The 16,185-nt window shown below is 40.8% G+C and overlaps 1 protein-coding gene across 2 annotated transcripts in view; it reads right to left on the bottom strand.

Moving 5' to 3' along the window:
• The window catches only part of golga4 (golgin A4), a 29,037-nt gene extending 13,144 nt beyond the window's left edge, over positions 1-15,893 (bottom strand). Inside the window, exons 1-15 of one of the 2 annotated variants that reach the window (XM_030070913.1) lie at positions 15,685-15,893; positions 13,136-13,210; positions 11,191-11,292; positions 7,552-7,620; positions 5,313-5,639; positions 5,031-5,078; positions 4,827-4,883; positions 4,420-4,518; positions 3,854-4,004; positions 3,506-3,696; positions 1,953-2,036; positions 1,444-1,591; positions 1,185-1,363; positions 345-443; positions 77-232 (exon numbers count right to left, since the gene is read on the bottom strand). In XM_030070913.1, the coding sequence (XP_029926773.1) occupies positions 77-232; positions 345-443; positions 1,185-1,363; positions 1,444-1,591; positions 1,953-2,036; positions 3,506-3,696; positions 3,854-4,004; positions 4,420-4,518; positions 4,827-4,883; positions 5,031-5,078; positions 5,313-5,639; positions 7,552-7,620; positions 11,191-11,292; positions 13,136-13,210; positions 15,685-15,762 (1,863 nt within the window). In that variant the 5' untranslated portion in view covers positions 15,763-15,893. The remainder of the gene's footprint in view (positions 1-76; positions 233-344; positions 444-1,184; positions 1,364-1,443; positions 1,592-1,952; positions 2,037-3,505; positions 3,697-3,853; positions 4,005-4,419; positions 4,519-4,826; positions 4,884-5,030; positions 5,079-5,312; positions 5,640-7,551; positions 7,621-11,190; positions 11,293-13,135; positions 13,211-15,684) is intronic. The other variant, XM_030070914.1, reaches the window with a different exon arrangement.
• Positions 15,894-16,185: the final 292 nt, after the last annotated feature.

The following is a 16,185-nucleotide window of genomic DNA, read 5'->3' as shown; positions in this document are numbered from 1 at the left end:
ATATTATGTTTCTAAACAGATTATTCTTAAATAAATTAAACACAATTTCAAATGTATTCAGTGGTACAAAACTCACAGTTCTTGCAGCTTCCAGCTCCAGCTGTATCTCTTTAACCTTGTTGTCAGCTTCTACCTTCAGAGCTGTCTTTTGTAACTCTGCATCCTCCAGAGCAAGAGCAGTCTGTTGTTCATGCTCCTTGGCTTTTTGGGCAAATTGCTCTTTGCATTGCTCCTACATCCAACACAAAACAAACAGCTTGCCAATTCATATTTTTAAAACTGTTTTTCATCTGCTGTATGTGATTATGGGGTGAATGAAATTAATAAAAATCTTAAGCACTCACCAAAGCTTGGTTGATTCTGGCACTTATTTCCTCTTCTTTAGCAGCCAGTGCCTCGTTGTGGCATCTTTCCATATTGGCAACTGTTTCCTCAGATGATTTCTACAATATTAATATAAGTAAAGTAGATTAACTATTGCAATTAAAAAAAAAAAAAAAAAAAAAAAAATTAAAATGCATCACCATTACTTGCACTGTGTGGAAGAGAGTAGAGGAAATTTTTTCAACTGGTCATTTTTGGTTACTGTGACTGTTTATTAGTCTTTTTAGTGTTCACTGCAGCTGAAATGTATGTTATCATATCTGATAATGTGAACAGAAATCTGGACCTTAAGTGCATACAACTCTGGATATTATAGGGTGTCTGCAGGTATCAGAGGACTGAATATGATGCTTGTAAGACATTTCTGAGACAAATTTAACAACACATTTTTGGACATCATCTTTAAAAAAAAATGCATGCAAAAAGCATTACAGATAATGATAAAGATTAGTGCTGTATATTTAGTCCAGTGCATGTTTCATGTAGGAATACGGTCAGTCAGTTGACCAGATAATTTTATGAACTGTTGTTATGCTCAAATAAATTTGACAAAAAGAAATAATGGAAAAAGGATTAAGAAAATATAATGAACTTTAGAAAGGAATTCAAATTTAATGACTTTTCAGGCCTAACATTTATAAAATTGAATATAAGTCATTTTAAAGACCTGCAGACACCCTGTTATTAACAAAGAACCAAAAAAAAAAAGGATGAAAAGGAAAACAGTTAATGCAAAAAATTTCCTGTTTGAAATGTAAACAGATGGAAAGGGAGTGTTGCGATGACAGACAGTTCCTGACCTTCATTATGGTGACAACCTCCTGTTTAACTCGTGTGAGCTCCTGCTGCAAACTCTTCCTCTCTTCCTCACTGGCCCTTTCTACTTCTTTCACCTGCTCTTCCAGCTGAACCTGCAGCTGCTTTCGGGCCTCCTCTGCCCTTTGGGCTACACCCAAAGCCTTTTCAAGTTCTTCAAAAGCTATAAAGGAAAACATATCGTCAAGACAACCATAAACATCTTTTCACTGCTCATTTATAGTAGTGGTGGACTCCATTCACCTGATTTCTCAGACTTTTCTTTTTGCTCCTGCAGATCGTCTCTCTGGGCACTCGCCTGCTGAAGCCTGGAGCGTAGCTGAGCAATCTCCTCCTCTTTCATCTCCAGAGTTTCGTGCATCTGACGCTTTGTCTCTGCAATGACCATTCCCTAAATACCAACAAGCCATAGTCGAAAAATAAGGTTTTACATTCAGAGACAGAGATAAAAATACACTCAAACTAAATTTAATTTGACAAGCATTGTCTTTACATTTTTCACTCTGAATCAGGTTCTGGGCCTGTAATCATTTCGGACATTTGTCGGTGCATTCCTCAACGTGATCTCATGAGCTGCCGTCTATCCCACAGAGCTGAGGTCAAAGTTTAAGAGCAAAAACCTGGGACTGCAGTGTTTCTGACCTCTTTCCTCAGTGGCAGAGTAAAAAACATGGCTGTATTTCATAAATAAGAGGGTCTGCAGGATATTCAGTCAAGATGTGGCCAAAGCATAAAAGACTCTTCTCCCTCACCTTGTCCTGCTCCAGCTGTTCAATGAGGTTCTTGGCATCACGCAGCTGAGTGATCAGCTTTGTCTTTTCTGTGGTGTGCAGTTCCTATGAACATAAACATATATATGACCCAAATACAATTAGGCAATCTCAAATTTCATGATGTGTAACTTGCTGCATGTTCTTCAAAGTAGTGACACTTTTCATGCCTTTACAGTGGTAGTCTTTCGCAGGCAATATATGTTTCACCAGCCAGACACAGAAAATGAGATGCTTGCTACACCACCCAGGAGACCTCACCCACAAGGCAAGCAACCAGAGTCTATACAAGCCCAGCTTAACCAACAAGCCAACCCAAATTACAGGCCAGGTTAGCAGCAGTGGCCTGCAGTAGCTGTGTCTCTATGCCACGGCTATTTAGCTGGTGGTTACTAAAGAGGAAATGCTGGACTGAATATTTCCCAGTTGTTTGATCAATGTAATGGGGCTTGAGTGTCTACTCAACCAACTGATTTACAGAGCGATGCAACAACTAACATTACATGTTCAAAAAGGCTCAGAAATAAAAATACAGATATGCTATTATCCAGAATTTTACTATCAATATCAAGAAAAAAATCCATATGCAAATCCATAACACTAATGCACTGATGCCAGTACACTTTACACAATAAGTATTGTTCTATGAAGCAGGAAAGTATATAATAAATTCTAAAATCCCTGAGAGGGAAGGACTGGATTGTGGACAGCTGGCCTGTTTTACAGGGTATTTGTCAGAGGCAGAGGATGAGCACAGGCCAGCCATTCCAGGATGCTGCCACGCCGTTTAGGATGGCTAAACGCCTGTTAACCTCTGCTCTTCCTGACACAGGAAAGGCCCAATTCCAAAACATTGTTCAGATTCAGTACACAAAAATCAAAGTATGCAAGTCAAACATATAGACACAGACAAACTGTCTATTATCACAAAGTCTTTCTACCAACAAACATTGGCGAGTAGATGCTACAAAACATCATAGTATCTATGCCGTATGCTTAGCACTAAAGCAAATTGTTTGAAGTAAGAAAAAAAATCAAGTTCCACTCATGTCAAGCTGACATGACATGAACCCCGCTCCTGGAGCCGAGCCAGAGTGTTTGGAGGCTCGGACTGTGAGAACCACAGCATTCCACTGTGTCACTGAGATAATGGAGTCACATTATCAGTGGACCATGAAGACTGTGGAAGAAGATTTACAACATTATATTCAATAGCTCAAATACACTGTTGAGTGACTTGGAACATCTTGACCCAACCCCATATTAATCAAAACTCATCATAATTATAGTTCACCGCCACATCAATTTCTAGTAACTGGCTGTCTCTGGGGAATTCCTTTGAAATATCTGGTTAACAGTTTTACATTTGAAAATATCTTATAGGTGATGCTGGTCTTGGTATAAAAAGGGAGATTAGTGGGAAGTTTGATAGAATAGTTTAATATGGAAATTCCTTGATGATTTCCATTAATAAACATTTATGAGCAGGATGAGGATTGGTATAATGTAGTTGTTAATACACAAAGGCTGGCTACCTTCATCTTCTCCAGCTCCTGCAGTCTCTCCTGCAGCTGCTCCTGCAAAGTTTCGTTCTCACTGCTAAGCTGGGCACTGCGCTCCTTGTGTGTTCGCAGCAGGTCTTTGCACTTCTGCAGCAGGTTTTCCTGCCTCTTCACTCTCTTTTGCAGTGCCTCCATCACTTTGGCAGGATCACTGTTGCCCTCTTCTGCTCAGAAGACAAAATGCAACACTCTCAAAATAAAGCTAGTCACGGCTTTTAAATAGTAACTCTAAAGTCAACAACCATTCAAATTGTTATTTAACCATTACACATGATACATCTACTCAAATTATATGTGCATATGTAATAAATATGTGCTTACCTTCAGTGGGACCAGGCTCTACTTCTGGCTCCTTAGAGGGGCTCTGTGGGGCTGAAGCAGAGTCCACAGCATCTGCAGACTGAGAGGCCTCATTCTCAGGTGGCACAGCACCATCAGACACCCCCTTGACTCGCTTCTTCAACAGAGCCACCTGGGACAAGGAGACAAAACCACAGCTAAGAGATAAGAAGCCTCTTCTACTACTGGGATCAAGGAGAGTTTAATTTTCCAAATGTGGCATGATTTTATCCATGCATTAGTCTGTGCATTTTCCTTCATCCTCATTTATTGTCCGCATCAATATTCATACCGCAAAGGTCAGTTATTTGGTACCCTGTGTACTTAGTGACCACGAGATACGCTGTAGTCCACTACAGAAAAACAAGTGTAAATATTGTTTGTATGACATGCTCTTTGCAAATGTATCTTGAGGTAGAAAATGTATATATTGAGGTTAGTTTTTTTGCCCAACATGAATTAATACTTTCTTGGCTTGACAAGATTAAAAACTCTGGCTGTGTCCTCAACATGTATCTACGCACATATCCACACACCCACACACTGACCTGGGTCTGGAGGACGGTGATCATCTGGTCTTTCTCCTCCAGGGCAGCATCAAACTCGTCCTGCAGGTGTTTCTTGGCCTGCTGGTCCATTTGAAGCTCCTGGAGATCATCAAATACGTTCAAAACTCATTATGTTAAACTATTTAGATTTGTTTAAGGGAATACACAGTTAAGTCCTGACTATAAATCCAATACTGTAATAAAAGCAATGTTTTAGATAAAGAACTTGCTGTGTTGGTACTGTGTGCAATATGACGAAATCTCAGAAGAGGAATTTAGGAGTAGACACTCTTCTGTTGTTACTAGTGCTTGCTGAGCACGTGTCTGCTCTGATAGCCCAAAGGAAGAGATACACGAGGTTAAGATATTGACATGACGAGATAACAACAATCACATTGTTGCCATACCTCCCTCAGCTCTCCTATCCTGCGGAGAGCTTTATCTTGACTTTGACTAAGGATGGCCTGAGAGGATAAGAGCAGAGAATAACGTACAACCGATCAGTTCATGATAAGAATTCATTTCGAAAATGACCTCCTAGGGAAAGCGCAATCTGTGAAGTATCAAGATCACAAAACATATTAACTGACACTGTAGATTGTGAAATTTACCTGGGTTTTCTCTTTATCTCGTTGCACGGTTCGGTAAGCAGTAACCAGCTGTAGAAAAATAAAGCAGAAGTAAGTCAGAGGCTAAGAAAAAACAGTAAGAAAAGTTTAGAGAGAATCATACGGAGAGGGTGAAAGAGGGTGAGAGAAAGCTACAGAGAGAGAGAGATGATGAGTAGATTGGGCATTATATCATGATATACTGTATATCAGAACTAGCTAACAAATTAAACCTCTTAACCGTCAGTGGAGAGTTTGGGTGGAAAATTTAATTATGAGCCTCACCTCAGAGTACTTCCCTCTGTAGTTTCCCAGGCTCCTCTCCACCCTGTGCAGGCGATGCAGCAGCTGATCTTTGGACATGGCCTCTGCATTTCCTGGTGACTCCTCAGCCTCACTCTCAATATCTGAAGGGGGGTCGTACGTTGGGGTGGCCACAGATTCATTTTCCCCAAAAGGAGTCAGGGATTCTCTGGACGGGCTGCGTACCAGGCTCTCTCTAGAGGAAGAGCGGAACAAATTTTCTGCCCGACTGGCACCGCCACGAAGCAGAGACTCCACAGAGGGAACCTTCAGCTGTAGTTTCTGGGCAAATGACTGGTGCTCGTCTCTCTGTTAGGAAATTTTATGAGAAATCACATAAAATTCTAACATCATTCATGTTAATCCACAATGCCCACAGTTACAATAATCAGATTATTGGCCTTCCCCTAAATATGACAAAAGTCAGATTACTATCTGTTTACAGGCGTTGGTTATACAATGATTCCATTCATATTTCCTGGCTTTACCAAGTGCTACATAAGACACTGTGGGCCCTATCTTGCGCCAGACTCCCTAAACCCGCTATTTGCGGATTTAGGATTTAGGAAGAGGCGTTCCCCCGTAAAAGTTGCTATCTTGTGCACCTCCCGCTATCCGCAAAACACCTCTGCTACCCGCTATATTATGCATAGGCGTGTTTTGGGCGTTACGCCAGTTAAACCAATCAGTGTGCCAGGTGCCATTGCCTTTAAGGGCAGGATGCGCTATCCTAAATCCTAAATCCTAAACCCGCGATGGAGAGAGGGAGATAGATTTTCTCAGGGCTTCTACTGAGGCTAAAGCAAGTTGGCTTTATATACATATTATATATTATATTATATTATAGGCGAGTTAATTCGGGAGGTGGAGCCACATGTGTCCAAGTGGACGTGTCACAAGGTTGTACTGATTGAGTAAAATCCCCGGGTCACACCACAGACACACAAGAGGCAGAGGTGGAACTATGTGTAAACTAATTTATTGACAAGGTAGATTGGGCAAATGAAATATTAAAAATAAAAATATAGCACAGCTGCTGGCTTATGATAAAACAATAAAACGTGCTGGCGTAAGTGTCCAATTAAAACAGTCTTTCCTCTAAACAGTCTATATGAGTAATATACTCAGTCCATTCCGGCGGCGTCCCGGTATCAGTCCGACCGTGTGCGTGGTGAGGCTCCGTCGGGGCGATATAGCGGGTGGTCCTGACCACCCACTATCCGCTATCCCTAAAGTGTGTGCGCAAGATAGCAACTTTAGGGATAGCGCATGAAACACGCCCACGACGCACCTCCAGGCGCAAATGATGCAGTCGGCATAACGGATAGCGGGTAGCGGGTGGCGCAAGATACCATTTAGGGATAGCGGACGTTCCTAAATCCGCAATTTGCGGGTAGCGGGTAGTGGCAGCGGATAGCGGGTGGCACAAGATAGGGCCCTGTGTGTTCATTTCACAGAAAATATTTGAGCATGCAGTGTGTTTCCACCTCATCCCAAAAATGAGATTTTTGCCTTCGTTGTTGGTCATCTTTTCCAAAGTACTAGTTGATAGTAGTGATTCACCATAAAGGTCATAAAAGAACATGAGCCATCAAGCAGTTGGACTGCTGTATGTGTCGCAATTTGTCACAAAAATTCAAAGAGGATGACATATTATGATTGATGTATATGCATTGCAAAAATACCCTTTAATAACCCAAATGAAGTCGGAATACTCCACGTCTTAATCAGAGCATTACTCCAACTATGACCTTATTCGGGATATTATACTAAGAAAATGCTGTTTACAAGAACATTTCTTATTTCACGTTTTGATGTAATGTGGTTATTTGCGGAATATGGTCCATTTATTATTTTTATTTATCCTTAATTTAACCAGTTTAATCCCACTGAGATTAAAATCTCCTTTACAAAAGAGACCAGGCCAAGAAGAGCAGCAGTACATGGATATGATTTGGATATGATTTAAAAACTCACAAGACAACACCAAGCACACAGTACAATACATCAAAAGTGCAAGCAGTAAAAACATAATTAACATTTACAGTTGTTGATGATGTTTCCTTACATTTTACAACAGCTTTTAATTCACTAAAAGTGACTAGATCCCAAGATTTTGTCTCATAGTCCCTGATGCTACATTCAGCATGGCAGCTGAAACATTACAGCATTAAGTTGAAGTTTACTGAAGAGATTGATGATGATTGGGTGATAAACATACCTGGGGAGAAGCACTTGCATCTCCGTTGACGCTGCCTCTGGGAGACCTTGTCACTCCTTTAGAGGCACTCTGCAGAAAAATAAAATGTGAGAAAATAAAATGTGCCAGGGGATTTATCCCGGGCCAGTTAGTCATCCACACCCAGCGTGCCACTCCCTGATTACTCTTTAGGGAGCAATATTAGTATTGCTGGGAGCAATGCAGGGGCAATGGGTACCCTCATGCAACTTGGAAAAAACAGAGGGGTTAAATACACAAAAGAAGGCATCTCTATGTACATTAAACAAAAAGGGGTTAAAACTATACACTACTGAACAGCCATGAAGTCAGAACAAACAAACAGTCAAACTCAATTAAAGGAGCCAGTATTTGAATTAAAAGATGCTTGGCGGTGCTGTGCGCAGCTGTATTACAAGAGCACAGAGTCAAAATTGAAGTGTGTAAACATTGAGCAGCTTGGTTTAGTTGACTTGTTAGAAGCAGGGTCAGAGTAAGCAGATTTTTCTCCTCCCTTGTCCAGCTCCTAGCTACTCCTTCCTCTGGGATATTCTACAAAACAATCAAGATATTTTTAGTGTTTCCTGCAGAACATTTGTAGATGGCACGGTAGTCACGCCTGGAGTTGAAGGATCAGTTTTAATCGGTGTTGTAATTTGAGAATGGTTCCAATCTGATTAGAAAATTAGGGCTTTAAGACCAAATGATGAGGTAGGCAGCAATTTCTGTATATTGTGTATGTCTGTGTTCTGGTGTCAGAAAAGCTAAACAAGCTTAAAGACAACACTGATTTTACCGTGAAGTGAAACAAGCTGACAGGCTAAGCCTCGATAAGGTCAGAGATCAAGGCAAACTCTGAGACTCTTTATGTAGTCTCAGAAGATTAAGTAAATGAATAGCATACTAACGTCCCTTACAATAGCACATAAGGGACACAGCTGTAAAGTCCCATTCTCACTTCTGAGGCCCCCTTTACACCTGGTGTTAGAATGTGTCTTGGGTGGTCAGGCAGCAATCAGATAGTGCTTGACCACTTGAAAATACAGCCGTAAATGCACCCAAGATGCTTTGAGGACAGATGATGTGATCTAATCGCCCGAACTGCCTCTGGAGGTGGTCAGGGACGTGTCGTAACCACACTGAACAGAAGTGTAAATGCAGTTGCATCTTCAATCCATACTCAACAAATAGATGGGCAGAAATTGCACACAGTTACCATTATTCAAAAATAAATAAATAAAAACACGCAGAGGATCATACGTTTATAATATCATGTGACTCATAACGACAAGCAATTGGATCCCAGTGCGGACACTAGAGATACATATTAATACCAAGTGTAAATGTATTCCAGCTAAATCATATCCAGAATAGGCATATGAAACATTCATGCCACGATTATCCTGGTCAAAATAATTGTGATTCACAATATTATCCTGATCATCAAAATATGCTTAAAACTTAAAAGTGGCACTAAAACATACTGGAATCACCTCACATTACATTTTGTTTGGCACCAAATTTTTTTTTGAGTATATATAAACCAGGATATTAATATAGCGAACTTAATAGCTTTTCAAATCACTCATGTGAGAGTATTCACAATTATCCCAATTTATAATGATCCCGATAATGGAAATTCACCACAGTCAACTTTTCATTAGTGTTTATTTATTTTTATTTATTTATTTTTTTTTTAAAATCATAATCAATGATAAAATCCTATATCATCCCATCCCTAATCCACAAACAATCTAGATACGAGACACATGTTAATACCAGGTGTAAAAGGGGTCACTAACTATGAACAACACTCCAATGCTTCAAATAGTTTATGAATTAAAATTCCTGTGCTCTACAGCACTTGCATTGTGGATCACAGCGGCAGACAGTGGTATCTTTATCAGCTGCCACCACACAGATAGCTTACAGAGACAGGAAAAACAACATCTTTCCTTCAGTAGAGCCCTGCTGGAATGACAGAAATATGCAATGGACATTACATAGTATGCTTAAGCAATTGACATTTCACAGACCAACACTTTATGGCATAAATTTTCACCCTAAGTGTGTTGATGACATGGCTGACATTTCCAATTATGAGGAAAAAACTAGCACGATGAAAAAGTCTGGTGTGGTTGTGTTATCACTGTGATGACAATAAACAATCTCGACTGCTTTACTACAATGAATATACTCTGGACTATAAAGCAATAATTTAATGCTCACCACAATCTAGGAAATATAAATAACAACAAAGGCATTTCAACAGGGGAAAAATAAGTTTTAGGCTAACCCAGAAAGAACTGTGTGGATTTTTAGATTATATTAAGATATGGAGTAAGGAGTTGGAGCTATCATGAGGACCCATTTTCACATGATGACTGACTGGACCAAGGACTTGCCCACATTACCAGTATGTATTTATTGGCATCAGTAAACACTGAGGACACTATTCAGATGGGGCCACTACTGTAACCCTAGGCAGTACAAATTAGCATTACCTACAAATAATGAGCTACCTCAGCTACTTTTGCTGTTATAAGATACATCAATATTACCATAAAATACCCAGAGCATTTGAAAACTGTACCAGTGCTACGGGGAGCAGGGTAAACAGCCTGAACCAGCATATTAAAATCAGATGCACATCATAGTGACAGCAGAAAAGCACCCTCAATCTCTTGCCATGGAGCAGTTACTGAGTTAGCAAAACACCTCATATCTATTTAAAATTAAACACAGAAATAATACAACATCTTTATTTATTGCATGTGATGCCAAAACATTTCCTGTCCCAGAAAATATCATGTTTACAAAATGGAGGTTTAGATTTAGACAAGATTATTTTGTTTTACCTTTCCTCATGTAGTAATTAAGGATACATTTGAAATAAAGTAATTTCTGGCCCAAATTAGCATATGTACATTTGTTTTTCTTGTGTGTGACTATTGCAAGATCATTTATTTGAATATGAGCTTGAACAGCCTCCAAACAGGAACACACAGTTTATGATATGAGCTCAACAAGGGCATGTACCAAGGTGCCCCGGGTCTGTTTGTTCATATGGAAAAGCTAAAACAAAAAAGAAAAAAAGAAAAAAAAAACATTTCCACAGCTTAAAGAACCCACAGCTTATAAAAGGACAACAACAAATCTCCAAATAAACAGGCTTGTGGGGAGAACGAACAAAGGCCATCAGTCAACATAACAGACAAAATGTTGGGGGTCTAAAAAGGGAAGCAGCTCAGAGCTAAGGGATACCTAAAGACAAGGAGGATGACATTCAAGTCCTGTGACAGATTAGAGTAACTGAAGGGTAGGGCAATACACCAGCATATGCCAGGAAGCACACAAGCTTCTATCCCACAGTATAAACCATTACTCCCACTGGATGCAAGGTTAGCCTAGATGTGAGATGCCTTCTTATTGCTAAATCCAAAGGAAGTAGGGAGAGAGAGAGCGAGAGAAAGAGAGAAAGAGAGAGAGAGCAGGGAACAAGCTGTCCCTACTTGGGCCACAATCCTCTACCTAGTCCCCAAAGGTACTGAGATGCGAGGAAGGAACAGGGCAGGAGGAGGAGGAGGAGGAGGAGGAGGGGGAAGAGGAAAGGGAGGAGGCAGGGAGTGAGGACAAACTCACCACACTGGCTACCTGGGCCGTTTTGGGTCGTTTTGAATGGTCCAGAGCAAAGATAGTATACTCAGAGAGAAAAGCGGGCTCTGCTATCATCCCGGCCAGCATCTGACCCCGTCAGTGCAGTAACGGGACGAAAGGTAGGGAGAGGAGAGGGAGACAGAGAGCAATGGAAAAAAAACAACACCATGAGTGTGAAAATAGCCTTGAGGGGGTCGTCTTGCCAGACTGTCCAGAATATTCTCTGCACAGGCTGGCCAGAGAGACTGAGATGGATGGAGAGTCAGAGTCAGAGTCAGAGAGAGGGAGAGAGAGTCAGAGAGAAAGAGAGGGAGGGAGAGAAAGACATAGTAAGAAAGATATGAAATAGGAAGATAAAGAAGAAAAGGGGGAAAGTGAAACACCCAATCAACATCAATGTTATGAATAACCATTTGACATCTCTGAAGTCATCTCAAGTCATGATGCTCTCAAAAATAGGTTATGTTTCCTTTTTTAGGCTTAATGAAATTTATCAAATAGACTGTGTCAGCGATGTCAAAGATTGTGAGGTGAAAAATCAAAGATGCTGTGATGATGAGAAAGCTTCTAAGTTGACAGGCACATGGTCCCCAGCTATGAGAGACCCTCTGTGCTTCCAGAGGCGAAAGAGACAAGGATGTCTAAATTTGACCAAAAGCTACTGTATACCTTCATTATATAGCCTTTCATCACAAGCATGTCTCAAAAGACCTTTCCAGTTTGGGGTCTGCTGTGTGAAGTGTAGCAAATGTGTCATTAATGAACAATCATAAATAACGCAGGTCCGTTTTTTTTAATAATCTAAAGATCAAACAGCTCAGACTAAAAGCTAAAATACATGTATTAACCATGAGTTGCATCATCCATCTTTGGTCATGTTGTACACTTCACTGCTAATGTACCTCAATATAATGAGTCAAAGAAGTCTTACATAAACTTGTCCATACCCATCAACAGAGATCACTGGGGAAAAACACTGCAACAACTCACTAGAGAAAAAACACTGAAAGGAGGATACATCAATAATTCATTAACATGCTGAAATATGGTCTGCTCGCCACAAACAAAATGCCCTTCCCAGTGCCTTGGATGGAGAATCTGGTTTTATGGGGGCTGTTTCGGTACATTAATGAAAAATAATTCATCTCCTGTCTTAAATAGGGCTGAAGGGGAGGAAAATAGGATTGTTACGCCATTGTAATATCTCATTGTGACACTGTGACGACATATATTGGTATTTCATTTAAAGTGCAAAGCTTCTGACAAAAGACTGTGTAATGATGATCTCCCAAATGTTTGTGATGATAAAAAATGAGAAGTATAAAGGCTCTGAATTTATTGAAAATTGGACATTACCCTAAGGGATAATCCAGCTTTTTTCCTGCAGTCAACTGAAGGAGGTCCATGTACTCTGTTAAACGTATTAGATGCCCTGTGGTGATTCCCATCTGTTGTCTTCAACCAAAACACTGAAGTGGGGTAAGTAACGCAACATCTACAATTCAATGTGAATAATCTGCCTCTATCATCAGTGTGCAAACCAGCTGCAATCAGATTTGGAAAGCTGACAGCTGAGATAATTTTAGCAGCTTACATCAAAGACTGAGAACGGGCACTGAATTAGGTATCATAGCCTGCCCTCTTTGGAAACTACAGTTCTGACATTTACTTGCCACAGATTTACTCTGACTTACTAGTGTAGCCATTGATTAGGGCTTGATTAAAAATTCTTTATTTAGGGGGCGTTAAGAGTGGAAGATTTTGGGTACTTGCCCATATCACTGAGCTGCACTGATAACTAAAAGATGTCTACTGATCGCAGTGAATATAAAGTAGGGAGGGGAGGGAATGCTCCACTTGTGCAGGCAGCCGGCAGTATAAGTGCAAGCTTATTGAAACTGCATCAGTCACAAAGTAACTCCATGCTTACCTCTCTGTCACTTGGAGAGGGTGTGCCGTCATGGTGTAATGCAGGGGTGTGGCTGCTGCGCCTCTCTCCAGCCCCCTGTAAAAAAACAAAAACAAAAAAGAGCAGCGAGACATTATAAACGTGTATCAAACATGATCTTCCACAAAGCCAACCTGACCTAGTGACCCTACCAATTCCCCTTCCAATATCATAAGACACAAACCAGATAACGGTCCATCTCTGAATAAGCAATCAAATGTGTAAAAACCGGATTATACCGGAGATTGAAGTTTTTTGGTAGCCTAAAATAAGTGTGATATACAGTAACCCCATTATGGTAATTCAGTCTCGCTATTTGTCCTGTCTACCACCTTGTCAGTGCATTCCACTATTTATCACGCTTCTCCTTTGACCTGTTCAGCTTGACAAGCAGGTTTTGTGATAGGACAATGTCATGAATTCCAATCACTGACAAAGTGTAACAAAAAAAATTCGCCAAAAAATGACAAGTATGTCATCTAGGTAGTTAACGTTAACATTAAAAAAAAATGATTTGAAATATGCCCAACTGGTTTGACAGCAAAGTCATTCCTAAATAGACACATAGATAGACAAATAGATAGATAGAGCCTATGTCTATATATCAATCTAACATCAAGGCATGATAAGGTTAAAGCTGCAGGTGTTGAGAGCTCAAACTCCACTTGTAAACAGTGTCAGTAATGCTTGTACAGTAGATTGCTTGTACAAAACAAGAAGGTAAAAAAAAAAAAGCATTTTTGGGATCGAAATGAGGGATACATTTCACTCTCACAAGGCTCTTGTTGGATTATTTGTATTATTTTGTCTCTGACCTGTCTCTGGCTAATCTGAAAATGTGGCGAAGCTGCAGACTTTCAGCCATTATGTAGCTGCTTTGAATGAACTTTTTCTGTCACCGCAGGGCAGAATGTAGCGACAGAGGCACTTGCACAACTGATCTGAAATTTGGATACCTGATCTACAGAGTATGTGGCATCAGAGAAGTTTTGAATGAAGCTGATAGCAGCAAGAGGGTGAGGAGACTCGGCCGAGGAGGAGCTTGTTGACAGGCTGCTACAGAAATTTAGAAAGCTCAAACCAGGCAAAAACAACAGGCTGGCTATAAATTTTCTGGTGGAAAGAAGAACTACTGTGATGACTTGCACATTGCAAGAGGTAATTTTACTGCAAAAATACCTGTAATATTGCTTAATGTGCCTTTAAAGTAAATGTATTACCTCCAAACATTTCAAGAGTACTCACAACATTAGATAATTTTTCAAGGTCCAACCAGTATGCTTTCATTGTTTTTACTATCCTCTGGCAAATTAACAGTAGTAAAGTACAAAAAAATCTGTCAAGATAAAAGTCTGTCAAGATACTGTGCAGAGAAAAATGTTCATTTGATGTTCATCAAATTAATCCATAAATTCTTACTCTTTAAGCTCTGCCCCAGAGCCCTGGGGTATTTAATGTTTTGAATGTTGCAGTATTGTTGTTTTAGGCTATTCTACACTATGGTGAAAAAAAAAAAAAAAAAAAGTATTATGTGACCGTGTACGGTGCTGACATGTGGAAGAAATGTGGGCATTCAATCAGCCTATTATGCCAATCAAAGTCTTTGATGTTGGAGATAAATATTTTTATAAATGTTCCTCAGTAACAGCTGGAAATTAATTGGACTTCAACCCAATTTTCTTCATCATAAAGCATAGTGTGGAACAGACATACTGTAAATCAGACCATGTGGGGAAAAACACTTTCTGCTGGGGCCCATCTGTGCACTCACCCAGTTTCACTTTCCATACACACCTGACCTTGTCTAAATGACACAGTGGGTTTATAAAACAAATTGTGAATAGATTGTTGGAAAGCCTCCCCAAGTGAAGCAGCTCAGAGGTGACCCCAAACACTCCCCTGTGCCCATCCCACTCCCTGAGTTATGGGCAACACAAACACTGAAGTTAACTTAGATCAAGCAACTGGCCTGGGCTTTGATTCCAGTAAAAAGCGGCATATGCACAGTTTTTTTTTCTGGGGACACAGCAGAGGACAGAGGAAAGCGCAATCAGGGCGAGTACACGTCAAAGCTCCCAGGCTGACAGCCCACCAACAAAATGCAGGCAGGCAGCACAGTGCACAAACACCACTCTTGTTTACATGACAATGCTGACGACATTTCCAGCTTTTTCACCGCACTAGACTTCCCAGTTGGCTGGCTGGTCGTCCTGTTGTGGTATTTTTTTTCCCAACTTGGAGGCCACAACTTCCTAGTTTGTGTCCTGGACGCACCTTCACAGCAGCTGGTGACAGCTAGCCAGCCTGTTAGCTAGACGACGTTAGCTTGCTGCTAGCCTCTACAAACCAGCTCGTCAGCAAACAGGACACACTTCAACAAGTTGTGTCAAAGGCTTGTCTTTAACTAATCGGCACTGAAGCCTCAACTAGGGCCTGTTTACAAGGGTATTTCCCTGGCCTCACCACAGACAGTCCAAAACAGATGTTAGCTAGCTAGTTAACAGTTAGCTACAAACTGCACAACAACCAACCTGGGCCTGTTGTGGTGACTGCGCATTCCTCTGCGGTGACTGCTCCTCGTTTATCTTTTGCTTGAGTTTTTTAAACATGTTTTCACGCCGATGTAGCTATAGACGAACCACCAAATAACTACAGTCCGGCGGAAAGGTGTTTATTTGACGCTATCCTGGCATCCAGTCTCCAGTGCTGGACTTCCTTGTTCGCCTCAGATTTGCAGCAGGTGACTGGGATCAGTGCGCCTGTGCGGCCAACGTGGAGGAAAAACGGTAACAGCCGCGTTTAAAGGCCCAGTCCGCCGCTAGACGAACTAGACCGCCCCCCTTGGAGGAGAGTGCACTCCTCTGGCATGAACAAATTGAGCATACTGTGTCCTTGCATTCATATTGACTCATCTACTACACGATATGATTGTATGTCATAGGCTGGGTATGGATTATTTTAATCGTATATGAGCGGTGCATCGCTCACTTCTGAATGCAATGCTTGCCAACATTAGTCGTATAACGTTTTAA

The sequence above is a fragment of the Myripristis murdjan genome, chromosome 15, assembly GCF_902150065.1.
Source record: "Myripristis murdjan chromosome 15, fMyrMur1.1, whole genome shotgun sequence".
In the NCBI taxonomy this organism is placed as follows: Eukaryota; Metazoa; Chordata; class Actinopteri; order Holocentriformes; family Holocentridae; genus Myripristis; species Myripristis murdjan.
This window is presented reverse-complemented; position numbering and strand designations above follow the sequence as displayed.